This window comes from Zea mays, mitochondrion (assembly GCF_902167145.1).
Source record: "Zea mays subsp. mays mitochondrion, complete genome".
Lineage (NCBI taxonomy): Eukaryota > Viridiplantae > Streptophyta > Magnoliopsida > Poales > Poaceae > Zea > Zea mays.
In genome coordinates, this window is record NC_007982.1 from 477501 (window position 1) to 500558 (window position 23058).

The following is a 23058-nucleotide window of genomic DNA, read 5'->3' on the forward strand; positions in this document are numbered from 1 at the left end:
CCATTCCAAGGCCAAAACCGGCAGACTTACCAAAGGCAAACCTACGAAGAAGCACTTCCACTAGTGGCGAGCTTCTCTAGACAGAACTAGGGCTCAGCCTGCCGGGAGTCAAAACCGCTGACTTCGTTTTATTGAATAGCCAACCTCCATAGAAAGATTCGCAGAACTACCTCGATGGCTATCAACCACAAGATCAGTAGACGAAGACCCCAACTTCTCTCTTTCTGCTTTTGGACTGGCCTAAGCGCCTGCCTGTCTCTTCTCTTGGATATGCTTCTTTCGATGAGACCGCTCTGCTTTGATCGGGATCTTACTCCACTAATGGTTCTGTTTTCGTACCAACTGCCGGGCCTACGCTTTTCGAGTGTAGCCTATCTTATCTGAAGAGCGGCGGAGAAAAGGATACCCGCAGGGCTGGCTCGGGGGAAGAGATTGATACTGGTCTTTCGCTTCGGATCTGTCTAGAGTGTGATGTGGCCCTCTTCTCCAATCGACTACCTCAGTAAGTTAGACTAATACCAGATCTGGTAAATCTGATCCCCGCGGAAGCATGTTTGCTTGATCTCTATTTGACATCTACAAGGCACTAAAGCTTCAACCATAGCCGATCACTAGATTCAGAACTACAGCCGTAAAGGATTGAGCAGCACCATTGTAGGAATAGCTCGCTTTAATTGGCGAAGGTTCGTATACAACTAGCAAATTCTACTTCTACTTAATGTAATGCCCATGCTGGACTATTTGCTTTGCCGAGGATATCGATAGGATTTCTGATCGGATAGGAAAGGTAGCTTGTCTCGCCCGGGCCTGGTCCCCAATGAATCCGAAGATCTTAGCCGAGTTCTATTCTAGGCTCGAGACAGACAACTCTTTCTTATTGCTGGGTAGGGACTAGGGCTGCCAGGGTTTGAGCTATTTCAGGAAGGGCCATGCCTGTTTCAGAAGGCGATAAAGTTTACGCCGATCCATCTTCGAATGAAGAATTTAAACAAACGGGATGAGGAATACGCCTAGCGAATGAAGGACAAAACCAGGAAAGGAACCTACCCAACTCGATACGATTGAAGCACACTTCTTTTTTTTTTTTAAGTTGAGCCAGACTCAATTGCTTCTGTTCCTTCTGGGGCTGGCTTGGCTTCTTGAGTTTCCTAAAAGGCCTTCCTCGGATGCGATAGAGATAGATCGCTTTTCTTTTTAATAATTCTTTCCCCGCAAGCTCAACAGCGGAACCGGACCCTGGCCTCAATGGATCCGAATCTGGCCTGCCCGAAGGAATGGACTGTACGAATTGGTCACTTGGCTGAGACTACCATATTTGGAAACCTGGCCTAGATTAGAAGGATGCGAACAAGGCATAGTTCCGGCACTTTCTCTACTCCAATACCTGCTTCTTCGCCTGCCCAAAACTAATAGCTCTGTTGGAACGAGTGCTGGGATTCATCTTCCTCATCTTCATTCATCTACCTCGCGCCGGAGACCTTCACAAGCTCACTAGTATAGATCAGATCTATCTGGCCAAAGGATAAACTAGTAGCTATATGAAGACCTGCACCCGCCCCTGCTCTGAAATGTTTCCCGAGGAACTGCTTCCAGTATCGATAGAAGCTCGAGTGTTCACATGCATACCACTACTATCCAGCATCAACTGGACCTGCACCTAAAGAGAAAGAGAGGCGCAGAATCACTCAACTAGACTCACTCCCCAGAAAGCAAGGAAGCTCAAAACAACCCGCACAAGAATGCTTCCTACACTTCCAATTCGATGACAGTCTAGTCCTGGGAGAAGGCAAGGCATCTCATCGATTCGCAGCACTTTCAAATGCTGGTCCGCTTGACATATAGCACGAAAAGGAAATCCATAGTGAAGCCATATCTTCCGTGTGCGTTCTAGTATGGGTGACTCTTAGGAAAAGTAACAAGTGAAAGAAGCCCGCTAACCCACTCTTCTTTCCCCCTACCTACCCTTAGAAGGAAAGTAGGGGCCTCGGTTTCCTATGAGAAACCTACACCAGGAAAGATATTTGCCCCACCCCATTTTGATTAGGTACGACTTTATAGTTTATTACTCAACTCCCGAAAAATGGGGCGGAGTGCCTCACAGGCCGCCGGGTCCCTCAAATCCTCCCTTAGTTGCAAAAGGTTTTCAAGAGAATGCTCCTTTCCTTGGCTTCGCAAAATAGTGGAAAAAAGCTTTTCCCGCTTGTTATCCTCGCGATCAGATTCTTTTTGTAAAATCATCAAGGGCATTCTTTGCCTAAAATGTTCACAACACATACTATAAAAACGGTGGTTTTCCTCTATAATTTGAGACTCAATGCCTCGCTTTTTCTCCTTGGTTTCTATTCCTGAAATAAGATCCCCCCACTCTTGGGCTTTTCGTTTTTTTCGGCAATCCTCCAACTTTTGATCCATATCCTCTACATATGGATGTGGATGCCTTTTTAAGGAACCCTCCCCCCGAGTCGGATTTGTCTCAGGAAGTGGGGCCGGTTCCACCGCCACCGGTGGCGTGTTGTCATGGGGATGATCACCCCCTTCTGGCGAAGGGCCAGTGGTTGGGCTCAACCGTTCGCCCTCCGTAGGGCTGAGTGGCGGATCTATAAAATCTGGGGCGGACCGAACCTCCATTTCGAATTCAAAATCTAAAGGAGCCTTTCCTTTGCGCCCCTCTTGGGTGGATCCCTCCCCCGCTTCCATTAGAAGCGGTTTTTGCCCCCCCACCTTTGAAGGCAGTTTATCGGAAGAACCCCAACTTTCTCCTTGGGTCATCCCCAGAGTAGCACTCTGCTCCCATAGGAGCTGGAATAGAAAACTGAGCCACATTACGAGTGCGCCAATGAGAGCCTTCCGGAGCGCCAGAAAGAGTTCCGCGAGATCAAAAAAGCAAAAATACCATTGCAACCAACACGAGGCAGGAAGCAGAAGCATCAAAAAAAATTTACGATTCATGACAATCCAATTTTTGAAGCGAAAAAACTTCTTCTTCCACTTAGGAGAGGCGGCAGAGTAGGTGCGAATACCCAGAAGGGTACTCGCTCCTCGTGCTCCCGCTCTCGGCCCGTTGATTGCTGTTCTTTTTTGCCTCACAGTTTTCGTGATCGAATTACGAAATAGATATACGAGCAGCCGTAAAGGATCATTCGCTGGGATGGTAAAAGTGAATCTTTTATGGGACGGGATCGTGGAATCCACTAAGTATGCAATCGGTATTTGTGATCGATCAGCTTCCAGTATGACCGATGACTTTCTATCTGGATGAAGAATAACCACACAATCAGGTTGTCGGTTCAACCCAAAATAGATTTTATTGTTTCTTGAACGGAATTTCTTAGGATTAGCATAAGAATTGGTAAAAAAAGCCCCGATCTTCCATTGAGAATCATTGATACAGCTCCACATTTTTGCCATTATCGAATATATAAATAAATTCTTCGTCTTTAAAAAGAAGGAACGGCTTTTTTGACAAATGAGATATCCTACAAAATCAAGAGCGTTTCGTAAACAAATCAGTGTCTTGTCTGAATCGAGAATAGCAATTCCATTTCTGAAACAACGGATATATACTTTTAAATGGTGAGCAGCTACCCGACGGCCGAGATGTGCATTCGTACAAAGTAATTTAGTACAGACAGTTGAAAGGATTGTCATTTCTGGTTTTCGTTTCCGGAGATACAGGTGGTAAGTTAGAAATGAAAATAGGTTAGCAGCTGATCTTCTAACCAAAAAGAGTAAACATCAAAGAAAGGTGATGACATAACCAGTAGTTCGAAAGCGCGAAAGTGGGAAGAACAAAGATAGAAAGGTTTCGCAGGTTCAGATTTGGATGCACTGAACACTTTTAAAGATCTTGTTTTAGCGGATCCGCTATTCCCGCTCCACTCTCTCAGAAACCAAGTCAATTTAGACAGACGCCTCATGATGTCCCGTTACCATTAGGGCCATCGATTCCAACAGAGGATAAGCGCGTTAGGCGCTGGACACATGCTCTAGTCTAGTTACTCACTGACCGATACTTTCTTTACTGCCGCTACTCGCTCACCTCCAACTATCTATCCATCCACCGGCATCCAATGGACTTGAAGCCGATCTTAAGCTACGGGCCTGGGTTGGAGCGACTTCTGCATTTCCATTTTACCGTGTTTTTTGTCCTCAAGCAGATTTTCTTAGTGAAATGGGAATCCGGATTTGGACTTCTTCCGTTTCCAGGTTGGCTTTCTTTCTAGCTATAAGTTGAGGGAAAAGCTGCCTGCTCTTGATCGATCTCATTCTCTTCTCTGTCTCTGGATTGCCGAGTTCGAGGAAAGGCGTATTCGTTCGAGTCAAGCTACACAAACGGAATGCTGCTACTGCTATTGGTCGTATCGGTATCGAATTCTCTGCAGTGGAGGAAATAGCCGAAGAAGAAGAACTCGCAGATGGGATGCGAAGTGAGGTGAATCTAGTGGCACAGGTTGACTTGTATGATATGAATCAGTAGTCAGGATTGGTACGAAACCAGGATCATACGCAGTAGATCATTTCTGTTGGGATCCGTCGTGTCGTGGTGAAGTAAGTGTGCCAGCTCGTGAAATGAACAGTCTCGAGTGTGTATCAGTTTCCCGGTTGCAGGCTGGATCGGAGAAAAAAACAAGATTCACTGAATTATGATACGCAAATAGTCTTTAGTGCAGGAATGCAGGTAGTACTTTTTTTCCAGCTAAGTGAGCAGCACTTGTTCTTCTCTTCGGACTCCGAGGCGGACTTCCGTACTTGATTTTTCTAAAGCTAGGCCATCTTCTGCTGCTTCATTTAGGAAACCCTACCTAAACCCTTCAAGCGGCGGAATATGGGATAGGTAAGCTATGATTCAAGAAACCTGCCAGTCCTGAAGCAAGGTAACTCATCTAGATCCAGATCTGGTTCATCACTGGCTATATTCTAACCGGCATGGCATCCTTTGTGGATCGAAACGGAAACTGATCACTGGTTCTATTCGAAATCATATACCCCTGCTGAGCCTGCCGCCTTACCCAAGACCAAGAAAGAGATCCGGAACATGAGAATAACCGGCACTTTCCCGGAGCATGCCTGCCTGCAAATCGAATCCTATCCTATGAAACAAGCTTCTACTATTCAAATCAAATCAAACACAGAAACCTCAGCCGGAGATGGCGAGTCAAGTATTGCACGCCGGTTGGAAGTCAAGCTATCTGGAATGCGGAGACCCCACCCGTAGCTGGTTCTAGATCCGGATAATCAATCACAAGATCATGCGGAGAATTTAACAGAACAGCTGGCATGCGCACTCAACTACTTACAAATGCCCGTGTTTTTCGTCATCACTAGGATGGCAAACCAACCAGAAAATGGATTTGAACCAGTGCAGCTCGCCATGGGACAAAAGTACGCAACCCAATGGCACCCTCGAAACGAGTACGAAGATAAGAAAACTTGCTCTCGCCAAGTGGCAAAAGAAGGCCAGTTACCATTCCATTACCAGATCTATGCCCAGCCCTGGCCCTGAAACCAGACGACAAGAGCTTGACTCCGTTCTTCGTGTACCCTTCCTTCTGTTCTTCGTGTAGCTGCACTCCACTCACAGTTGGTTGACAATTCGGATTTTATCACTCGATCCAGTGAATTGAGACTTATCCGACATGGGGAAATGAGAGGTCGAAAGCGAGAAAGTCGATGATAACCCGATTCCCTTCGAAACTCTAATGCTGTTACTGGAACTTCTAGTACTAGAAGTGAGCGTTAAACCTTTCCTGGCGAGTCAATACAGCTCAGCTAAAATAGCAAGGAACATGGCGGGCACCAATACCATGCAAATTAGACACCAGAAGTAGTGGAGAAGGAACCATGCGGAAGTGGGAATAGGCCCACCCGAGAGAGATATGAACAATGCCATTCCAGCGCCGAACTGACCTGGCAAGACAAGGCTCAAGTGCAAACTTCCGCTTCCGTTTCTTTCATAGAGATGGAAAAGTGGACTGGCACTATTTCCTGGCCTGGCAGCGGGTGGATTCTAGAAATATCTAGATAAGCATTCGAAAATGGCCCTTCTTTACTTTACTTTAAACAAGCCTCCGTAGAAATCTTTCCATTCTCCCTAGTCTAGGACCCGGGATGAGGACTCGTATTCCTATTTCTTTCTTTGGATTTGATCGAGGGCTCAAGTGGCAGCGCAGATGTTGTTGACATTGGAGAGACCTCGTATGCAATTTATTCTCTGCTCTGCGAGATTTTGGTAGCATTTTTGGGTACTGTACTTACATCAATAAAGTGCGCTCACTTCTTTGCACTTTGACTGACAGGTACACCATGGTTTTGGCTGACAATGTGGATGGCGGAGACGATCTTGATCTTATTGTTACTACTATGAACGGCAACGTCTTTAGCTTTTCCACTCCCTCACCACACCATCCACTCAAGGTAGGCAATGCGTTTTTGTAGTCATGTCTTCATTTTGTTTCACAGTATTTAAACTTAAGTCGGATAGATCTTTTGGTGAACCCATTGCAACTTCTGCTTAAAGCTGGCTTGATACTTCAGACTTACATATCTCCTTTGATCTTTTTATTCTTTTGATGTTTAAACATAGAGGTGAGCATGAAAACGAGATAACCATATCATTCCAATTTGATGGTAGGAATGGAGATCATCAAACCAAGGAAGGAATAATGCTGCATATCGGTACAACCGTGAAGGTTTTTATGTTAAGCATGATTCCAGGACCTTCCGTGACGAAGAGGGCAAGCATTTCTGGGTAGAGTTTGAGATTGTTGACAAGTACAGGCTTCCCTATGGGAATCAAGCTCCTTATAATGTGACGGTATATTCTGTCATCCTAAATTTTAGCCTGATGGAAAATATTTTTACTAACTTCCAACTACCTTTGTTTTACTGTTGGATTTCAGGTAACTTTACTTGTCCCTGGGAATTACCAGGGAGATAGGCGCATTGTGGTCAGTGAGATCTATCATCAACCAGGAAAGCAACGGATGAAGCTTCCCACTATTCGTGTTAGAACGACAGGAACTGTGCTCGTGGAGATGGTTGAAAAAAATGGGTTTTATTTATCCGAAAAGTTTTCACTTACAAGAGCCCACCGCTTTAGAAGTGCTTTCCTCTCTCTTTCTTTCGTACAAGTAGATCGTTTCTGTTGGGATGAGATCTGTAGTCTAAGAATCGGTTCATAGGAAAGCACGCCTTGCAGTTGGCATCGGTAGAAGATTTCCGTCTTGTCCCTCGGAGTGGAGCTAGACTCACTTCCTTTGTTCGTAACATTATACGTTACTCACTGAGGAAGAAGGGAGTAAAGTATCTACACTCGTATCGGATCTGGAGATCTGCCCCGGGATGGAAAGGTATCGATCGACCAAGAACTTGTCGAATTTCTTTGACCTCGGAGCCCGTACAAGCTCTTCTTCCACAACCATATGTGACCTCCCCGAGTTTCGAACCCCTCGCCCTCTAAATGTGGATCTCCTCCTCCTCGTTGTTGCCGTGGAGAAAGACCGTATTCACGTCTAGTTGAAATAGATGCAAGTCCTCGGCCGCTACTATACTATACTATACTATACTATGGTAATATAAATTAGTCTCTCTATCCTTTACCAAAGCATGGTGCGTCTCTCCCCATCCCCAAGTGTTCCTATAGAAAATCCCTCCCGCCCCCATGGGGGGGATTTCCTATGGGAGTGGGGATCTATCTCTTTAGCTCACCTCACACTGAATTCCAGGGAAAGATTGGACATCCTCGGATTACTAAGATGAATGAACTCTACTCTCGTATCGTCTCTACTCGGATCTATCTGGAGAATGGCATGGCCTGTACAGTTGCGAAAAAGCCCACATCTGTCCCGAAGGGTCATTATTGACCAGGAATTCCGAATAAAGAGATTATTATTCCCATGGCGACACTAATTAGTTTAGTCCAATGAAAGAATGCTATTATCCAGGTGACGACACCGCTCTATTGGCGATACGTTCTTCTTTCGAACCAAACCAGTGAACTACAACCTATGAACTTACCATTCTGTGGAAATGAAATGAAATACAGCTAACACTTTCTTCTGATCTTCGGGCAGTCCAATCTCATCAAGAGTAGACAATCATATCAACTCCGATATTACACACTTAAAATGCTTCTCCCAAGCCCAAGTCAACCCCAACAATTCCAAGAAAGCGTATCTCCTATCCGGGACAAGCCTTGCTTTGGGAATATAGAGGAGTTCACACCCAGTCCAGACTTCACTGTATCTTTCGTTTTAGGCCAGTCCAATGATACGATACGAGTGCCTAAGGCATTCCACGGTTCCTACTGGAAGTCAAGTACCCCTCGCTAATCCAATGAGGAACTACCGGTTATATTCGTCTTTCTATTCGTCAATATGCTCGTAACATTAGTCGTTACTCGCTCGTTAGTAGTTACTCATGAATTATACGTGACTCGTTCATTATACGTTCCTCATTCATTAGTCGTGACTCATTTGTTCCGAATATCAAGAAAGCATTCATGGCCTAAGGAGCATATTCTTTTGACAACGGTTTCCCTCACCTCCTCTGAACATACACTCTTATCACGGGCTTCAACAGACGGGATATGCTCGAAATCATACTTGCTTGCACGGATACAGACTTGCACTTGATGGACTAAACTAATAGGTGAGTTCTCTTCTAATCTAAAGGAAGAGTAACGAATTGGGTATTCTCAAGTATGGAAACTGCTAGGCTAGGCAATTCTAAAGTACCTGTCAACGGGCACATACCTCTTGACGGCTTGGGGATTCAAACTTAAGTTCCCCATGGTTTTAACTGAATGGCGATTCGTAAGTCCCCTATTCTCAACTATGGAATATGAGATGTTTGCATATCACGTTTAAAAAACTATGAATTTTACTCAGTAAACTCCCCAGGCACTTTGCTAGCAGATGTTTCAGTACAGCAAGGAACCTGAGAAGAGACCCGAGGAACCCTGTAGGTAGATAGTTTTCAAGTGCTCTAGTCCTGAACAAAACAACAAGATGCGCGGTCCCCGATTGGGAATATTGATATCATTGCCTGCAGGTGGGATCTGTTGCAGTATTCAATGAATAAGTATCAATCTCTTCTCTGCGGTTCTGGGGAAGCGGTTGTATGTCTGGGTCCTGGGCCAAGTAGATTGATCGTTTGTTTGATATTCCCGCTGGAATATTTTCCAAGAAGGAATCCGGGGATGTCCATGATTCGAGTGATATTGGCGCTCCACTTTCATATGGGATCTCTTTCGTATTGGATGTGGATGGGTCTAGAGAATGGCATGGCCTGTACTTGTTGTGAGGAAGCCCACCTGTTGCGAAGAATAGGATCCATCCCGTTGCCAAAGAAGAGGTTGCTTGTCAAAGAAGAGGCTGGTATCGGCTTTCCCTAGTGCTCCCTGGCAATATTTCCACAAGATGCCCGTATACAGATTTGAAAGAATTTCATGAATGAGATCATTTCTGTTGCGAGGAATGCCATTGGCAGTCAACTCTTGACTCGTATCTTGAGAATGGACGCTGGCCTAAACCCCTCTTTGGAGTAGGCCTACCTTTCTAATCTAACAAGTGAATACTAAATACTTACTAAACTAAACTAAACAAAGTAGTAGATTTCTTCCGTCACAGCTCTGCAGCTGTCCCTCACCAATGTCAAAGATAGGCCACGGATTACATTCAAGGGATATCTTGCTAGGAGAAGTCTGTACAAGCTTGTTAGCCAGATCGAGATGTGGTTCTGTTGGGAATCCAATCTCCTGTCCGAGGAATAGAATCTCTTGCGAGGAATGGCTAGCTCGATCCATCTTGTGGAATACCCCAAGTATCATATCATAGTCATAGCATTGGAGCTCGTATCGTATCGGAACACTTGTATCTCGTATCAACGGAGTCAAGCATCTAATCTTCTACTCTAGAGATTGGGCCTGTACGAAGATCTTTCTTTTTGCGGGCTAAAGATCACTCTTGTCCCTCCAGTGAAGTGGTAGTTTTCTTGCTTTGCTTATAGAACAGAACTGAGTCTCTTATGTTCGTAACATACATTAAGTGTTACTCACTCCATTGGCATCTACAAGTGGTGCTTACGAGAGAGGCCTGCCTAGACCGAGATAGGAATCATCAGTGGATACGAGCGAGAAGAAAGAAATCTATCTGTCCAGCTTTGGCAGTAGGGAATCATACCAATTCGTCTTTATACTCATTCGTTATACGTGATTCGTTCAACACAGTCTAGTCGATCTGTCTTGTCCCTCGCAACTTGACAGTGGAAACAGAAGCATGAGTGAATCCGTACTGTACTATACTATACTATACTATTCGAACACATCTCTTCACCCAGTGCCATGCCACAGTGAGTGGAGCTAAGGATGAATGCATGGGATCCGTGTTCTAAGTGTTGTCTTAAGTGTTCTAAGTTCAGTTGTATCTTTTTCTTGTAAGTTTCCGAATATTCTAAAAAATATTGGAATGCCTCTGTCTTGTCCTTTGAGAAGTGAGTGGAGGGTAGGATCCCGCCTTCTTATATTCGTCACGTTACAACTCTTATCCTTCGATTTCGCAACGAAGGAACTCTGGCTTGGTATGGTAGGAGGATGGATATGCTTTGTAGCAGAATCAGATGCTGGCTTTATATTCTCTTTTCTATTCTTTTCAAGCGAGAAACGACTAATTCATGAGGAACTCCCGGTTATATTCTATTCATTATACTTGCCTTGGTTGTTCCGAATCTAGGGACGAGCAGGGATTAGTATAGTATAGAAGTGACTCATGAATTACAACTCTTATCCTTGATTATTATATTATAGTGTGGAAGACGAAGATCTTAAAGAAGAAAAGATGGAGTGCCATGCCACTAAAAGAAACCTAGGTGGGGAAACCGGTTATATTCGTAACAACTCATTGGCTTTTTCAGAGAGAAGTAGCCGCTCCGTCGTCTATTCTATATAGTGCTGCAAGCTGAGAACAAAGTAGCTCTCGCCTAGCAAACTAGATTCGTAACATTGCCTACGAACTCATATCTGCTCCGCATGAAGAAAATCATATCTAAGGATAGAATTCATCAAGCCATAAAATCATAAATCATAGAGAAATGTTCTTCTATCTGCGCCAATGTTGATAAGTGCAGTTCCTCAAAATAAAAAACAAGAAAATGGGAGTTCCTCCTATCTGTTCCGCTCAATCAGTGACAGTGGATAGATTCAGAAAAATATCTCGAATTCACTTACATAGAATAGAAACATACTCGTCACATTCGATAGAATTCATCGAAAACATACTCGTCATATGCTCGTCACGGAACTATTTTAGTGACTCGCTCATTACTTAAAAAATATGTCATTCCTTCTATTTTGGGTTTCTTGATTGATAGAAGTTCCGGCACATCTCCGAAAAGATTGGGGGCCCAAAGTGCACCACAGTAGCGCCATCCAAAGGAGGGCCGTGGAGCCGGTAACCTGGCCAGTTTACGAGATGTGATACAGGATCACCTCTGTCATTTCTAGATTCCAATGAGTAACTCCTAACGAGCGAGTAACGACTAATGTTACGAGCATATTGAGGAATCTATTAATCGTTTCATTCATTTAGAATATAAATTGCAAAAACTTGTATTTAGCTCATCCAGAAAAATATTCATAGAACATGTGAAGCAAGGAGACAATCATTTCTTTGGCTAGCAGCAACGATCAAATTAGATTCGTCTTTATGCTTTACACGGAAGTGAGTTGCATCTAAGTTAAGTGACTCGCTCGAGTTTATCATTGATTAAGGGAACAAGCAATCCTCGCTAATCGACTAATACCTAGCGAACCAACCACCTACTCTACTTTTGTATCGGGTGCCCAATATTTGAAAGGCCACTCTACCTCTATGATCAATCAATCCTTCCGAGTACGGGTTGTTGTTGCTTTGCTTATGAAATAACATAATGCCCGCCATCAGGAGGAATCGCTGGCTCGATATCACTCTGAAAGGTGGAATCTCATAGTGAGTTGAGTCAAGTTGTGCCAACCAATAGCCCTGAACAGTGCCAGTAGCTCCTATCTCGTTCCAGTAGTCCTATCTCTAGTGATGCTTTCCCCCCCCGGGCAGAAAGAAGACAGTCAAATCAAGGAAAAAGTACTTTAAAGTATTCGATTCTATTAGCACGCTCCTTCATACCCAACTTGGCCTGCTAAGTAAGATATCATGATTGGAGGGATTTCCAGACATTAGTCATGCTTACAACCAATCCGTATCCCCTTGGTGCCAGCACGGGTTCCTTCATTGTAGGAAAGAGAGATGTAGGGAGATCGCCGTTCCAGGTCCTCCTATCAAACAAAGAAAGGGAACTACCTCCAACTATGGTTACTACTGTAAAGGAGCCGGTTCTAGAAATTGAGAACATAAGTGATCCTTTTATCGGGATGCGCTAGACGAGAAATAGCACTAGTAAAGTGAAGCAAGTAGTTGAAAGCGTTGGCGCGAAGCGTTGTTCGAAGATGCATTTTCTATAATTATAATGGAGCAAAAAGCTAGAAAGGGATCATCCGAGAGCCATATGTGAATGTATGGTGCGCTGGGCCAGCGAAGCCATAGAAACTCTCTCTCAAAGCAGTAAGCGAGCTTCGCCATCACTCTATTAGATAGGCCGTGCGTGGGGTAAGAGATCTCTCTCAGCCGTTCCGTTCCCTGGGCCTCAAGGTGCGGAGCCTGTATATACGTAATTAGATCGATCTATGAACAAAGGAAAGAGTCAGTCCGGTAAATCTCATATTGGCGTACTATCTAGAGGGATTCGAGATGTGAAAATAGGAGTGGTTGAAGCATCGAAAGGTGTCTCCGTTTTTATTACTTGGTTGGGTGCCAGTCTGTCTGCTTTTTTTTAGTCGAACTCTCGCATCAAAGGGGTATGGGCAATCGCCGCTATCCGTGGACATGACTTGGGAAGTCTTTAGTTGCCACAGGTACGGGTCCGTTCGAGGCAGACTGAGAAGCGGTCTCTTAACAGATAGATCCGGAGATTTTGGAGAAACACGGAATCCTCACTCTACAGCAATTCATGGAAATGGTGCCAGTGCCTGAGTACGGGTCGCGGAAAAAAAGTGCCAGAGTAATTTCGCGGGATTTCTATCGTATACATACAGTTGAGGTACTCCCGCCAATCTCGGGTCCTGCTTCTAGCAACCATAATAACTAGCCGTTTAGCACTATCGAACTATATGAGGATAACTTTTCTCAAAGAATAGCAATGAAATAGCGTAAGAGTGGTGCCTCACATTGGTTAAGTGGTCCGAATAGAGAAGTTCTAAGTGTGAATGGTATCGCCCTGTTTCTCACTCTGTTTTGTAAAGGTAACTGGTTCCACCATCGTTTCCGGGCAGTGATCTCCACTCTGAATAGTCCTCCCTCAAGTGAAACGTATGGTATGAAGAGAGCTAATATGGATTCGCAGAACGGGCTAGCACTATTCGAACACATCTCGATCACCAAGGTCACGTCACAATTCTAGATCTGGATAAGAACGGCAACCCTCTCGTAGAAAGAAACCCTCCAGAAAGGGATAGGTTCTATTCTCGCAACAGAAGAGATCCAATCAACCAAAGAACAAGTCAAGCCGCAGGGATGGATCAGCCTGACCCGGCACCCGATTCAGATCTGTATCTCGGGCTAGCATGAGCGCAATCCTCATCTATGCTTTTCTCTGTGATGCGGGGGGCTACCCATTTAAGGAAAGCTGGGCTGTAAAAGGGCAATTCAGTTCTTCACAACCGCTTTTAGGAGCAAACGATCCTTGCCTTAGTATACAAAAAGAGAGGAATGAATCATCTCGTATTTTCTTGTGGGATAACCTTCATCAGCTTTTATCTCCAGCTACACAGCCTCTCACTCTTGTCATTACATTGCGGCAGCATTGCAGTTCTGGCACTTGTTCAGCTCTTAGTGCATTCTCAGATGCCTCCTCATCCTGAGCTAGCCGTCACATTTTCTCGAAATCATGGCGACAGGAAGGGCTAAAAGAGACCTCATCTGGTCAAGAAGCAAGGGCAACATTTCAAAATCGAGTACTAAAATATATAGTATAGCAGTATCTGATCCTTGCTTGGGAGGAATTCCTAAGAAAAGAGAGTTCTCTCAGCCAGTGAGTTCCCTCTGCCAGACAAGCCAGTTCCTTCAGAGATGGAGAAGTAGCTCGGGCAGTAGAAAGCAGAGATGGAGAAGTAGCTCGGTCAGTGGAAAGTATCCGATTGATAGTCTCCTACCCTTGGGAAGACTTCCATAAATAGAGATAGATCCCTCCGATCCCTAAAGTAGAGGCACTCGTTTGAAGGAAGAGAAAGCCTTGGAACTACTCGTACCAAAGCCAGCCAGTACTTTTCTTGATCGCTTATCCTCGATCTTCCAGATAGAGTTCTGAGTGCTCATTTCTTATAGAATCGATTTCTAACCTTAGTTGATAGACAGAGAAAGCCCTGTGCTGTGTGTGCGTATCTTCCTACGAACTAGAGCGAAGCGGAGTAGCTTCTTTTTCCGCTTAAATCAAAGGATGGAATGTTGGACTATCAACCAACTGAGACTGCGCGAACTAGATAGCCGAACAGCTAAAGCAAGCAGTTACCAGACAAAGGCGAATGAAAGGAAACACAAACCGCAAGGTCAAGATGTTTTCTAGCGGCCGTCTAGCGCATCCGTTTTCTTGCTTGGATGAGTTCTGGAAGGGATAGAGGGATTAGGGATATTATCACTGAATTGAGATATGCATTCCATCCAGAAGTTTCATTTCCGCTTGAAGAAAGAGTGGGAACGTCGGATTAAGCTTCCAAAAGTGGGCTAATTGACCATATTTAATTTAGGAAGGAAGGCCTGTGCTCAAACTAGAGGTTTCTCCACTCCAATCAGGATAGCAAGATATCGATTATCCCGAGTGTATGTGACTTCCTGAATATCCATTCCATTGTTAGATGAATTAGCTGGGCTTTTGTTCGAGTCAAGCAGTGGGTTTGGATGAAGCGAATGTTGTTGCTGGCGGTGTGGTAGAGGTAGGATATTGTCCTTTATCCCCGGGAGATGATTGCGGATAGGTTCTTTCTTATTTATGCTCCTAAGTTAGCTATCGGCCTGTTCGCCCACATAAGCCTGAGACTCATCCACCTAGGAACCCGGAAATGCTTAGAGCAATAGCCAGCGAACTAATTTCACTTGCTGAGAGGATGAAAGGTGCCTCAACAATCCTCATGTCCAATATCTGCTGCCGAGAGAATCTCTGCGGCTCTATCTCGACCGTACAGAAGTAAGTTAGTTGCTTTTATTTTAGCAGAAAAGCGGCACGGCAGGTCGTGCCTGTCAGATTTGATTCGATCAGATAGGGAATCCCCACTTTTCCAAGACAACTACATTTCCATTTCCGTTACAGCGAGAAAAAAGATAGTGTGCCACCTTGAGTCAAGGTATATTCCTTCTTTTGCTTCTTTTTCAGAACGAAGGGCTCCATCCTTCTTTCTAATTCGGCCCCCGGGGCTATAATATGGCGAGGAGACAGCACTTTTTCAGATATGAACGAACCTTTACTCGTACCTCTAACAGAAATGTGGAGGAGTTGATTTCCGATCTTTAACCGGAAGACGAGTCAATAAGTCAACAAAAGGGGTTACTCCCACCTTAGAGCACCACTACATTTACTTACTACGCGCCTATCCCTATCACATTCATTTCTTTTACTTTCCTGTCTATCATTACAGACCGGGGCTTTACTTTCCTACAAGGATTCCAGATACTCTACATGGTCTCCGCATTCATTCCTGTCTGCGAATCTCTATTCCAACCTCTACTCTGGGATTCTCTTCTTGTGTGCTACTCTAGACATATTGACAAGCCTGGCACTACTTCTACCTTAGAAACAGGATGATGGTACACTTCCCTACAGGTCAGTTCGGCGCTGGAATGGTTGTTTCCTTTAGGCGCATCGTATACTTGACCGGCACATTCATCCTAGTAAGTTTAACGGATTGGAGGTAGTTCCCTTTCTTTGTGCGCGTATACCTTCCCGGGTAAGTAGTAAGCTTTAGGAAAGACAACCATTGGTTCATAGGGAGATTCGTGTCATAGGTGCGCCGGTTTCTGACGAGGTTTGTGATGTCTCCAGGCCAGGTCTAAGCATAGCATAGTGGGCTCCTAGCTTTTTTGGGTGTCTCTGTTCCAGAAAGGATATTGGATGGAGCAGGTTCCTTGCTTGATTGGAAATCTTGATATCTTGCCAGGTTCGGTAAGGTTGACGTTGGTGCTAGAGCAACAGCTCTATTATGGATTCTCGTACTCGTGATGTGTCTTTAGCAAGACCAGGGCGGCACTTCCATTGGTTTCAAGTCCATCCATTGCGGGTTCCTATCCTAGGTTTCCTTTTCTAATATTTCCATTCCAGTTTCTTAGCCCGGGTACCTATCCACCAACACCATTCGAGTAGAGTTGGGTAGAGCGTGCATCTAAAAGAGTGGTTTCACCCTTGCCTTGATTGATATCTGACCTACTGCCATCTAGTAACCTTAAAGGTTGCGAATCCGGATATCATTCATTCCTTGGATCTTATCATTCTTTCCGAAGTAGAAGTGAGTCTATTGACCTTGCTTTCGAAGTTTATTTCCTTGGTTCTGACGCGTGGTTTTTGATTCTCCACTTCTAATGACATCATGATCGCACGACACTGTACTTATTAATGACATATAATCCGAGGGATAGGGAAAGTGCTTTCTACAGTGATGCTAATCTCTATTTCTTAGCTTGGCTTTATTTTATTGACAGAGGGGTTTCAGGGCGGGTTGTATGAATCAAAGAAAAGGATTGGTCTCAGGTCAGCTGCTCCCTGGAAAAAGCTGAAATGAATCTTGGAATCTTAATACTTCCTAGTCTCTTGTTTCGAGGAAAGACAGTTGAATAGCCCGGGTTTCAGGGAAGGCTTCTTTCTTTCTTCCGTGGATTTCATCGTTCTAGTTATCTCATTTCTGTGTTCGTCTACATTTCTTGTGTTGGTTGTTAGGAAAGCTGGTAGACTAGCTTCTTTTTATTGGAAAGGATGGAAACATCATAGTCTCAATTGAAAGGATTCTTCTCGTGATGTGTCTTTACCGTCGATTGCACCTATCCTTAGAAGCATACGAATTAGGATTTCGCCGGGATAAGTGACATGATCGAACCTTACGGAAAGGAAACAGCAACCTAAGAAACAAGTCAAGTCCAGGATAGATCTAAGCTTCCCTTGCTTGTTCCGTTTAGGGTTATTGGTTCTTCTGGATATCTCTCTAAGTCACCTTGTGTTTTGGGCTTGGCTTTCATCTAACCATCCTTATATCCAGGCCAGTGCTTTCAATCAAACAGGAACAGGACAGGATGAGAAACAGATTGGGTGAAGCCCTGTGCTGTGTGCTCGTAGACTTGGTTCTCTTATGTTGCGAGAATCGATTGACTTCCGGCATCCCTCGATGGATGGAGCTATGGCCAGTGCTAAAGAAGAGGATGAGGGAAAAGTTCTTCTTATCCGGATCTAGATGAGCGACCCGTAACAGGTATAAGCTTGACAGGTGCAATGCGAGGCAGCGCCTAGTTCTGGATATCTTGCCGCTTGCAGGACAGGATAGGTATAGGGGATCCGGTAAAGAGACAGACACAGACAACTATTCTATTCTCTCTGGTGCCGGTGAGAATCTAGCCTAAGTAGTCACCATTGGCGGTTCATAGCTTTCCGGGTCAGCGTTCTCTTATCTTGTATCTTGATTGCCGGGTCATCTCTTTTCTTTCTTGCCGGGCAGGGCAAGTAGTCACCATTGGCGGTTCATACGTTTCTGGGATCCCTTTGAGTGTGCATGCAAGGATAGGAGCCATCCATTGCTTTACAGGTTCGCATATAACCTACTGGTTCTTAGCTCTACTTATGAATTCCTAGCTTGATCTTTCCTTCTCTCAATTGGGCCAGGGTACCTGGTATTGGTTTCCTTATCGAGATGGGTTCGTATAACCTTTGTAGTTGCATAGCTTTCTTAGTGGCCGACCATCCTTTCCAGACCTTCTCTAGAGTAGAGCTCCTCCATCCATAGCTTGATCTTTCCTTGACTGTCCTCCTTCCGAAAGTACCACTTTTGCAGATCAACTTGATCGAAAAATAAAGCTAAAAAAAGAATCCGTAGTCGGGAAACGAGAAAAACACGACTTTTGCAGCTATATGAGATACACTTTTTTCATTGGAAATCGAGTTTCCTTAGGGAAAATCAGAGTCACGACTTTTGCAGCTAAGTGAGATGGAAGTTTTGATTCTCCGCTAAAGCCCATGCTTGGTGCCATCGGGAAACCGGAATCAAGATTTTCCATAGTTCGATCGATGGCTATTGGTCGTAGGAGTCAAGCGTATTCTCATTCTTGGTATTGGAAGCAGTGGTCCGGTTCTTGGAGCTACAACTATTGGTCGTGTCCTGTGGAAAGAATCCATCTAGTCAGCCTACGAAACCTATCATTCCTACGAGAAAGTGACGAACACGGCAACAGGAACAGCTTGCTTCCCTCAATGCGAGTACGACTACTCCTTTCCTCTGTTCACTTCCTCTTCATATGAGATCTTCTTTCCTCTGTTCATTCACTCCTCAGTGAGTAACGTATAATGTTACGAACAAAGGAAGTGAGTGGAATCACTCATGCCTCCCTGATCCGCTATTCTTTTCCAGTTGGTGGATTTGCTGCTCGCCGTGGGGAGATCCACTTTTATCATCTCATAAGAAAGCCAGTGGTGGAGTTAGCTGGTTTGACCAGAAGTGGTGGAACGGATTCCGTCAAGGAAACTAGAACCAGGAATGGTTACCTGGCAAGAGATACTAGTAAGTATATATTATATCTAATATCAAGGTACTGTCCGGAACTACGAGCGGATCTATAAGGGATGGCCTGGAAGCAGAATCAAGGGATCTTCTTGGTATGGTTGTAGGTCGGCGAGATGTCCAGTTTGTCTGTATGAGCCTAATAAACAAGCCTATGGGTACACAGTCAACCCGAGCTAAAGCTATTTATGAAGAGTGGCGGTCACAAGCATTGAGCACCGATATCTAAAAACAAAGCGTGGATAAACCGAACCTGGAGAATCAAGCGTCGGACAGCCAAGCCACTATTTCGCTTTGATCGAACAGAAATAGGATAGAGCTTTAGTACTCGATCGGTATGGGGAGAGGGAGTTTACTTGAGGGTACTGACTTGCCTATACTAAATAAAGGAAGAGTCCGCAAAGCTGAGCTTTCGGTTCGCTCCCCAGGCCTTCAACCCTGTTTGCCTCCTTTCTCTTGCTTGATGGAATAGTTCAATGCCCGAGCTCCAGCTTTGCTTGCGTTCTTCACCGGCGCTCGCCGGATGTATCACTCATCCCGAAAATAAGGCAAGGAGTCTGCTGTTTGTTTGTTATAATCATTACGGGAATGAATCGCATATGTTGGTTTAGAATTGCTCGGGAATTCATTGATAGTGACTTTTTTCAGTTCTAGGGGGGCTGGTCTACTCCTCTTTTTTCTCGATCGAGCCGCTTTCCCTCATTCTACTCGTCCAGCCCTCTTCACGAACTTGTACAATCAATGCCACAAAGATAGCAAACTCGATTATCGAATATATAAGGAAAGGGGCGACGATTTGGCACCAGATATCCGGAGGTGTGGAAAGAGCTGCTGTGATAAGCGGAAAAACCATCAAAAAACGACGATTGCTCGTGAAGGTTTCCACAGAAAGACCCCTTGGTTCTGGCAAACAGATCACAATTACAGGTACCTGGGAGCATACCGATGGAATGAACAAAATACGAACAGTTAACATAATATAGTCATAGATCTTAGGTTGTAACTTGATCATGAGCGAATTTGTTGATGTTGCACCCACGAAGTATGGAAAGTGCCAAACATTGGGAACTACCCGGGGAGGAGTTAGGAACAGGAACAAGGAGAAGCGAGAACCACTTAAATGGAGGAATCTATTGTATTTCTGCCTTTGTTCCCCATAGCAACTGGGGATCGAAAAGCACCAAATTTGATGACTTATTAAGGGAAAGACGAAGTAAGAGCATGCTATTGAAGACGTTGCAACATATGTCGGGGGGGCCTCCGTTGATTGTGTACGAACAAAATACGAGTCCAAAGGTAGGGTAAGAAAGGGTTTAGCTAATGGAGAAATTGACTCTTCCGGGAACCAGTAACGCGTAAACCATGTCAAACCAAGACCGATCAATATCCGAACGGAACGGATTCGAACTTCTCCTAGAAAAGTTTCCGGTGCGAAATTCCATTCAATGAGTAATTCAAAGGATAAATGCATTTTCGGCATGCGGTCGGTAGGGTTCCCCCTTCCTCGCTTCCGTCCGCTATCCGTTGTGTCATGGCACAGTGGGACATCTGTCAGCCTTGCATTTCTCAACTGGGCTATCTTCCCTTTTCCGAACATAGATATAAAAAAATGATGATGAATTCCAAGGAAAAATGAGTGAGTTGATTCCTCAATTTATCAATCCTCTTTCTATATGATAATATGTCAAAACAAGTTCGATAGCCCATTCATAACACAAGCAATCCTCTTCCCTTCCACTCGTACCGAAGGCTATGTCCCAGTAAGCATTTCCTCTGTTTCCTTGTTTCCCACCTCTGACCTTCCGCTATGACCAGTCCACTAAGTCAGGTATCTCTGAAAAGTAAGACCGTCCTCTTCCCTTCGTCAATAGAAGAACTCCAACCATGCTTTCTTGAATCATAAACTATATCATAGATAGAATGGGAACGATCCTTTCACTCAGGTAGAACTTTCAGCACCGGGGCCATTTCTTTCATTGGTTGCTTCACATCACGTCTTTGCCAACGCCTACTCTAGCTAATCTCCGAGATATGATTCGAACAAGCAACTTCCATCGATCTGCTTTCGAACTTCCTTGTCTGACCAAGGGGCAGGAAGGCTTATTGACAATATAAAACTATCCCCGTATATCCCAACTTTTCGACTTCCAATTCCAGCTTTCGATACACAGAAGGAAAGCCATCCCAACCTAGAGATGAAGCCAACAAACCACTATCTATATAGTATGCCGACCAACCTCGCTAACCCGCGGGCATTTCACCTATCTTTCTTTACTTTCTTTAATATTTCCATTTCTCTCCGATTTTCCGGTTCAAATACAAAATTGAAGTTTGTACGTAATATCGAGTATTCCAAAGATAAGAGTGTACAGGTACCAAGGACTACCAGTAAGGAGCTACCTTGGGGAATGCCGAATTCCCTATTGGAATAGATCTTGCCCTCGAATCGAAGATGGGGGCCGTAAAAAAAGCAGCTATTTGATTGATGAGCATTTCATTCTTGTCGCCTACTTAGCTTCTCAGAAACTCAAGGATGAGATATTTTTTCAAAACAGCTTTTGCTTTTGATATCTGCTTTTATGACTCTATTGACCGTAGGCCAACGTTTGACTTCCTGGAAAAGAGTGATAGCGCCCCGTCTCGGCCGAAATCCATGCGAATGCACGGAAAATAGAGGATCAAATAACAGGTTAAATAAGTGGGCTAGTCCTAGCCCTCCATTACGATCCTATCTCTCTCCGCAGGTTGAGTTATAGGTCGAAACATTCCCGGTTTGTTCGCTTTTGGTATGAACGACCGAAACATTGCCGAGAAGCGAAAGGTTGATGTCAACAACTCACACTGAATTTCCTCCAGTTCCTCCCTTTGTGGCAGAGCGAGCGCCTTGACTAAGATAGATTTACTCTTTCATTCTTGCAGCCTATTCTGGTTCCAATCGCGTTTGAGGAAAACCCCCTTTGGCATCAATGAAACTCTGTGATATAGGAGTTCAAAAACCTCATTTCGTTTGAGAGATAGTGGAATTTATTCTTTCAACACGTACATCGACGAGGGTGTCGATGACTTGAGTGAGGAATGGTCATGTGCTAGAGGCCGTACCGTTGGAGTAAGACCTCAACAAGGGGGTGTGCAGTTTAAATGTAAATGACGAGCATGGAGAGGCCAAGGTCATTTGTAATTAGGTGTGGCTGATGCAAGAAGACTGGCGAGCTGTCCATGGTGAGACTCGTTGTGATGCTACTGCAGGAGGCATCCTGGTTGAGGGCGCAGAACTTCTGTGCGGGTACAACTGGCACTTAAAAGACCTTCCGTGTAGATGAGTTCTCTTGAGTGAGACTAATCGAGCGAGTTACGAAGAAACCTTTGCGATGGTGCTGTGCAGTTGGGTTCTCTATGGAGGAACTTCGTTGTGGGGACCAAGGCAAATAAGGATACCCGGTCAGTCACGCGAATAACGAACAAATAACGAATGCGCACAAACCACTTTTACTGATTCAATTCTGTATATAGCGCTTCCTTATATTATATTATCTATACTCCCCTCCCTTTCTGATTATTCTATTTAATGCAAGAGTAAGGATAGACGTCTTATTCTTCAGTGTTGAGATAGAATGACTGTAGACCCTCTTCTCTCTTTTAGTTAGCCTTACTTATTTATTCCAATTCCTCAGCTGGAAACAGAACTACCAAAGGGAAGAAGACAGAAGGCAACAAAGGCGCGTATCAGCTTCAAGCATATAGAGAACTTGACTTACTCACCTACTTTAATGCCTGCTTTTTACTACTTGAAATTGAAAGCTGGCTTGGCTCTCAGACCAATTAACTTGACACCTGCTTAGCGCCCTCACTGCTACTTCTCTCATTAAGCTGCTCTCTCCTTTTATCAACTTATGAAAAAACAGCCTATTGATCTTCCGTCGCTCGCTATGGATGGTTGCAGTTGCCAAAAGGCTACCTTTTCGCACAACACTTAAATGAGTCACTGACTGGTTTTGACGTACGTAATACTTAACCTTACAATCGGCATTGCCCTTCTTCTTGCAACAGAGGATTCGTTCTCTACGCCGAAAGGCCCAAGGCGAATACAGAGGCTAAGAATCAAAGCAAGGACTTTTTTATTTGAAAAAGATGATAAAACAGGTCAAAGAGCCAATAGAGGGATGTGCTCGCCGCACTTCTTAGCGTTTTCGATGCAAAATCATTTGTCGCGGGAATTACGAGAAGTC

General features: G+C 44.5%; 4 protein-coding genes across 4 annotated transcripts; 2 read left to right on the forward strand and 2 right to left on the reverse strand.

Moving 5' to 3' along the window:
- Positions 1–2052: 2052 nt before the first annotated feature.
- Positions 2053–3648, reverse strand: rps2A (ribosomal protein S2). Its single transcript has one exon. The coding sequence runs from the start codon at positions 3646–3648 to the stop codon at positions 2053–2055; it is 1596 nt and encodes a 531-aa protein (YP_588412.1).
- A 5425-nt stretch (positions 3649–9073) lies between these two features.
- Positions 9074–9394, forward strand: orf106-c (hypothetical protein). Its single transcript has one exon. The coding sequence runs from the start codon at positions 9074–9076 to the stop codon at positions 9392–9394; it is 321 nt and encodes a 106-aa protein (YP_588413.1).
- Positions 9395–10370: 976 nt separating this feature from the next.
- On the forward strand, positions 10371–10730 carry orf119-c (hypothetical protein). Its single transcript has one exon. It carries the CDS (start codon positions 10371–10373, stop codon positions 10728–10730), a length of 360 nt encoding a protein of 119 aa, YP_588414.1.
- Positions 10731–19496: 8766 nt separating this feature from the next.
- orfX (hypothetical protein X) lies at positions 19497–20312 on the reverse strand. Its single transcript has one exon. It carries the CDS (start codon positions 20310–20312, stop codon positions 19497–19499), a length of 816 nt encoding a protein of 271 aa, YP_588415.1.
- Between the last annotated feature and the right edge of the window lie 2746 nt (positions 20313–23058).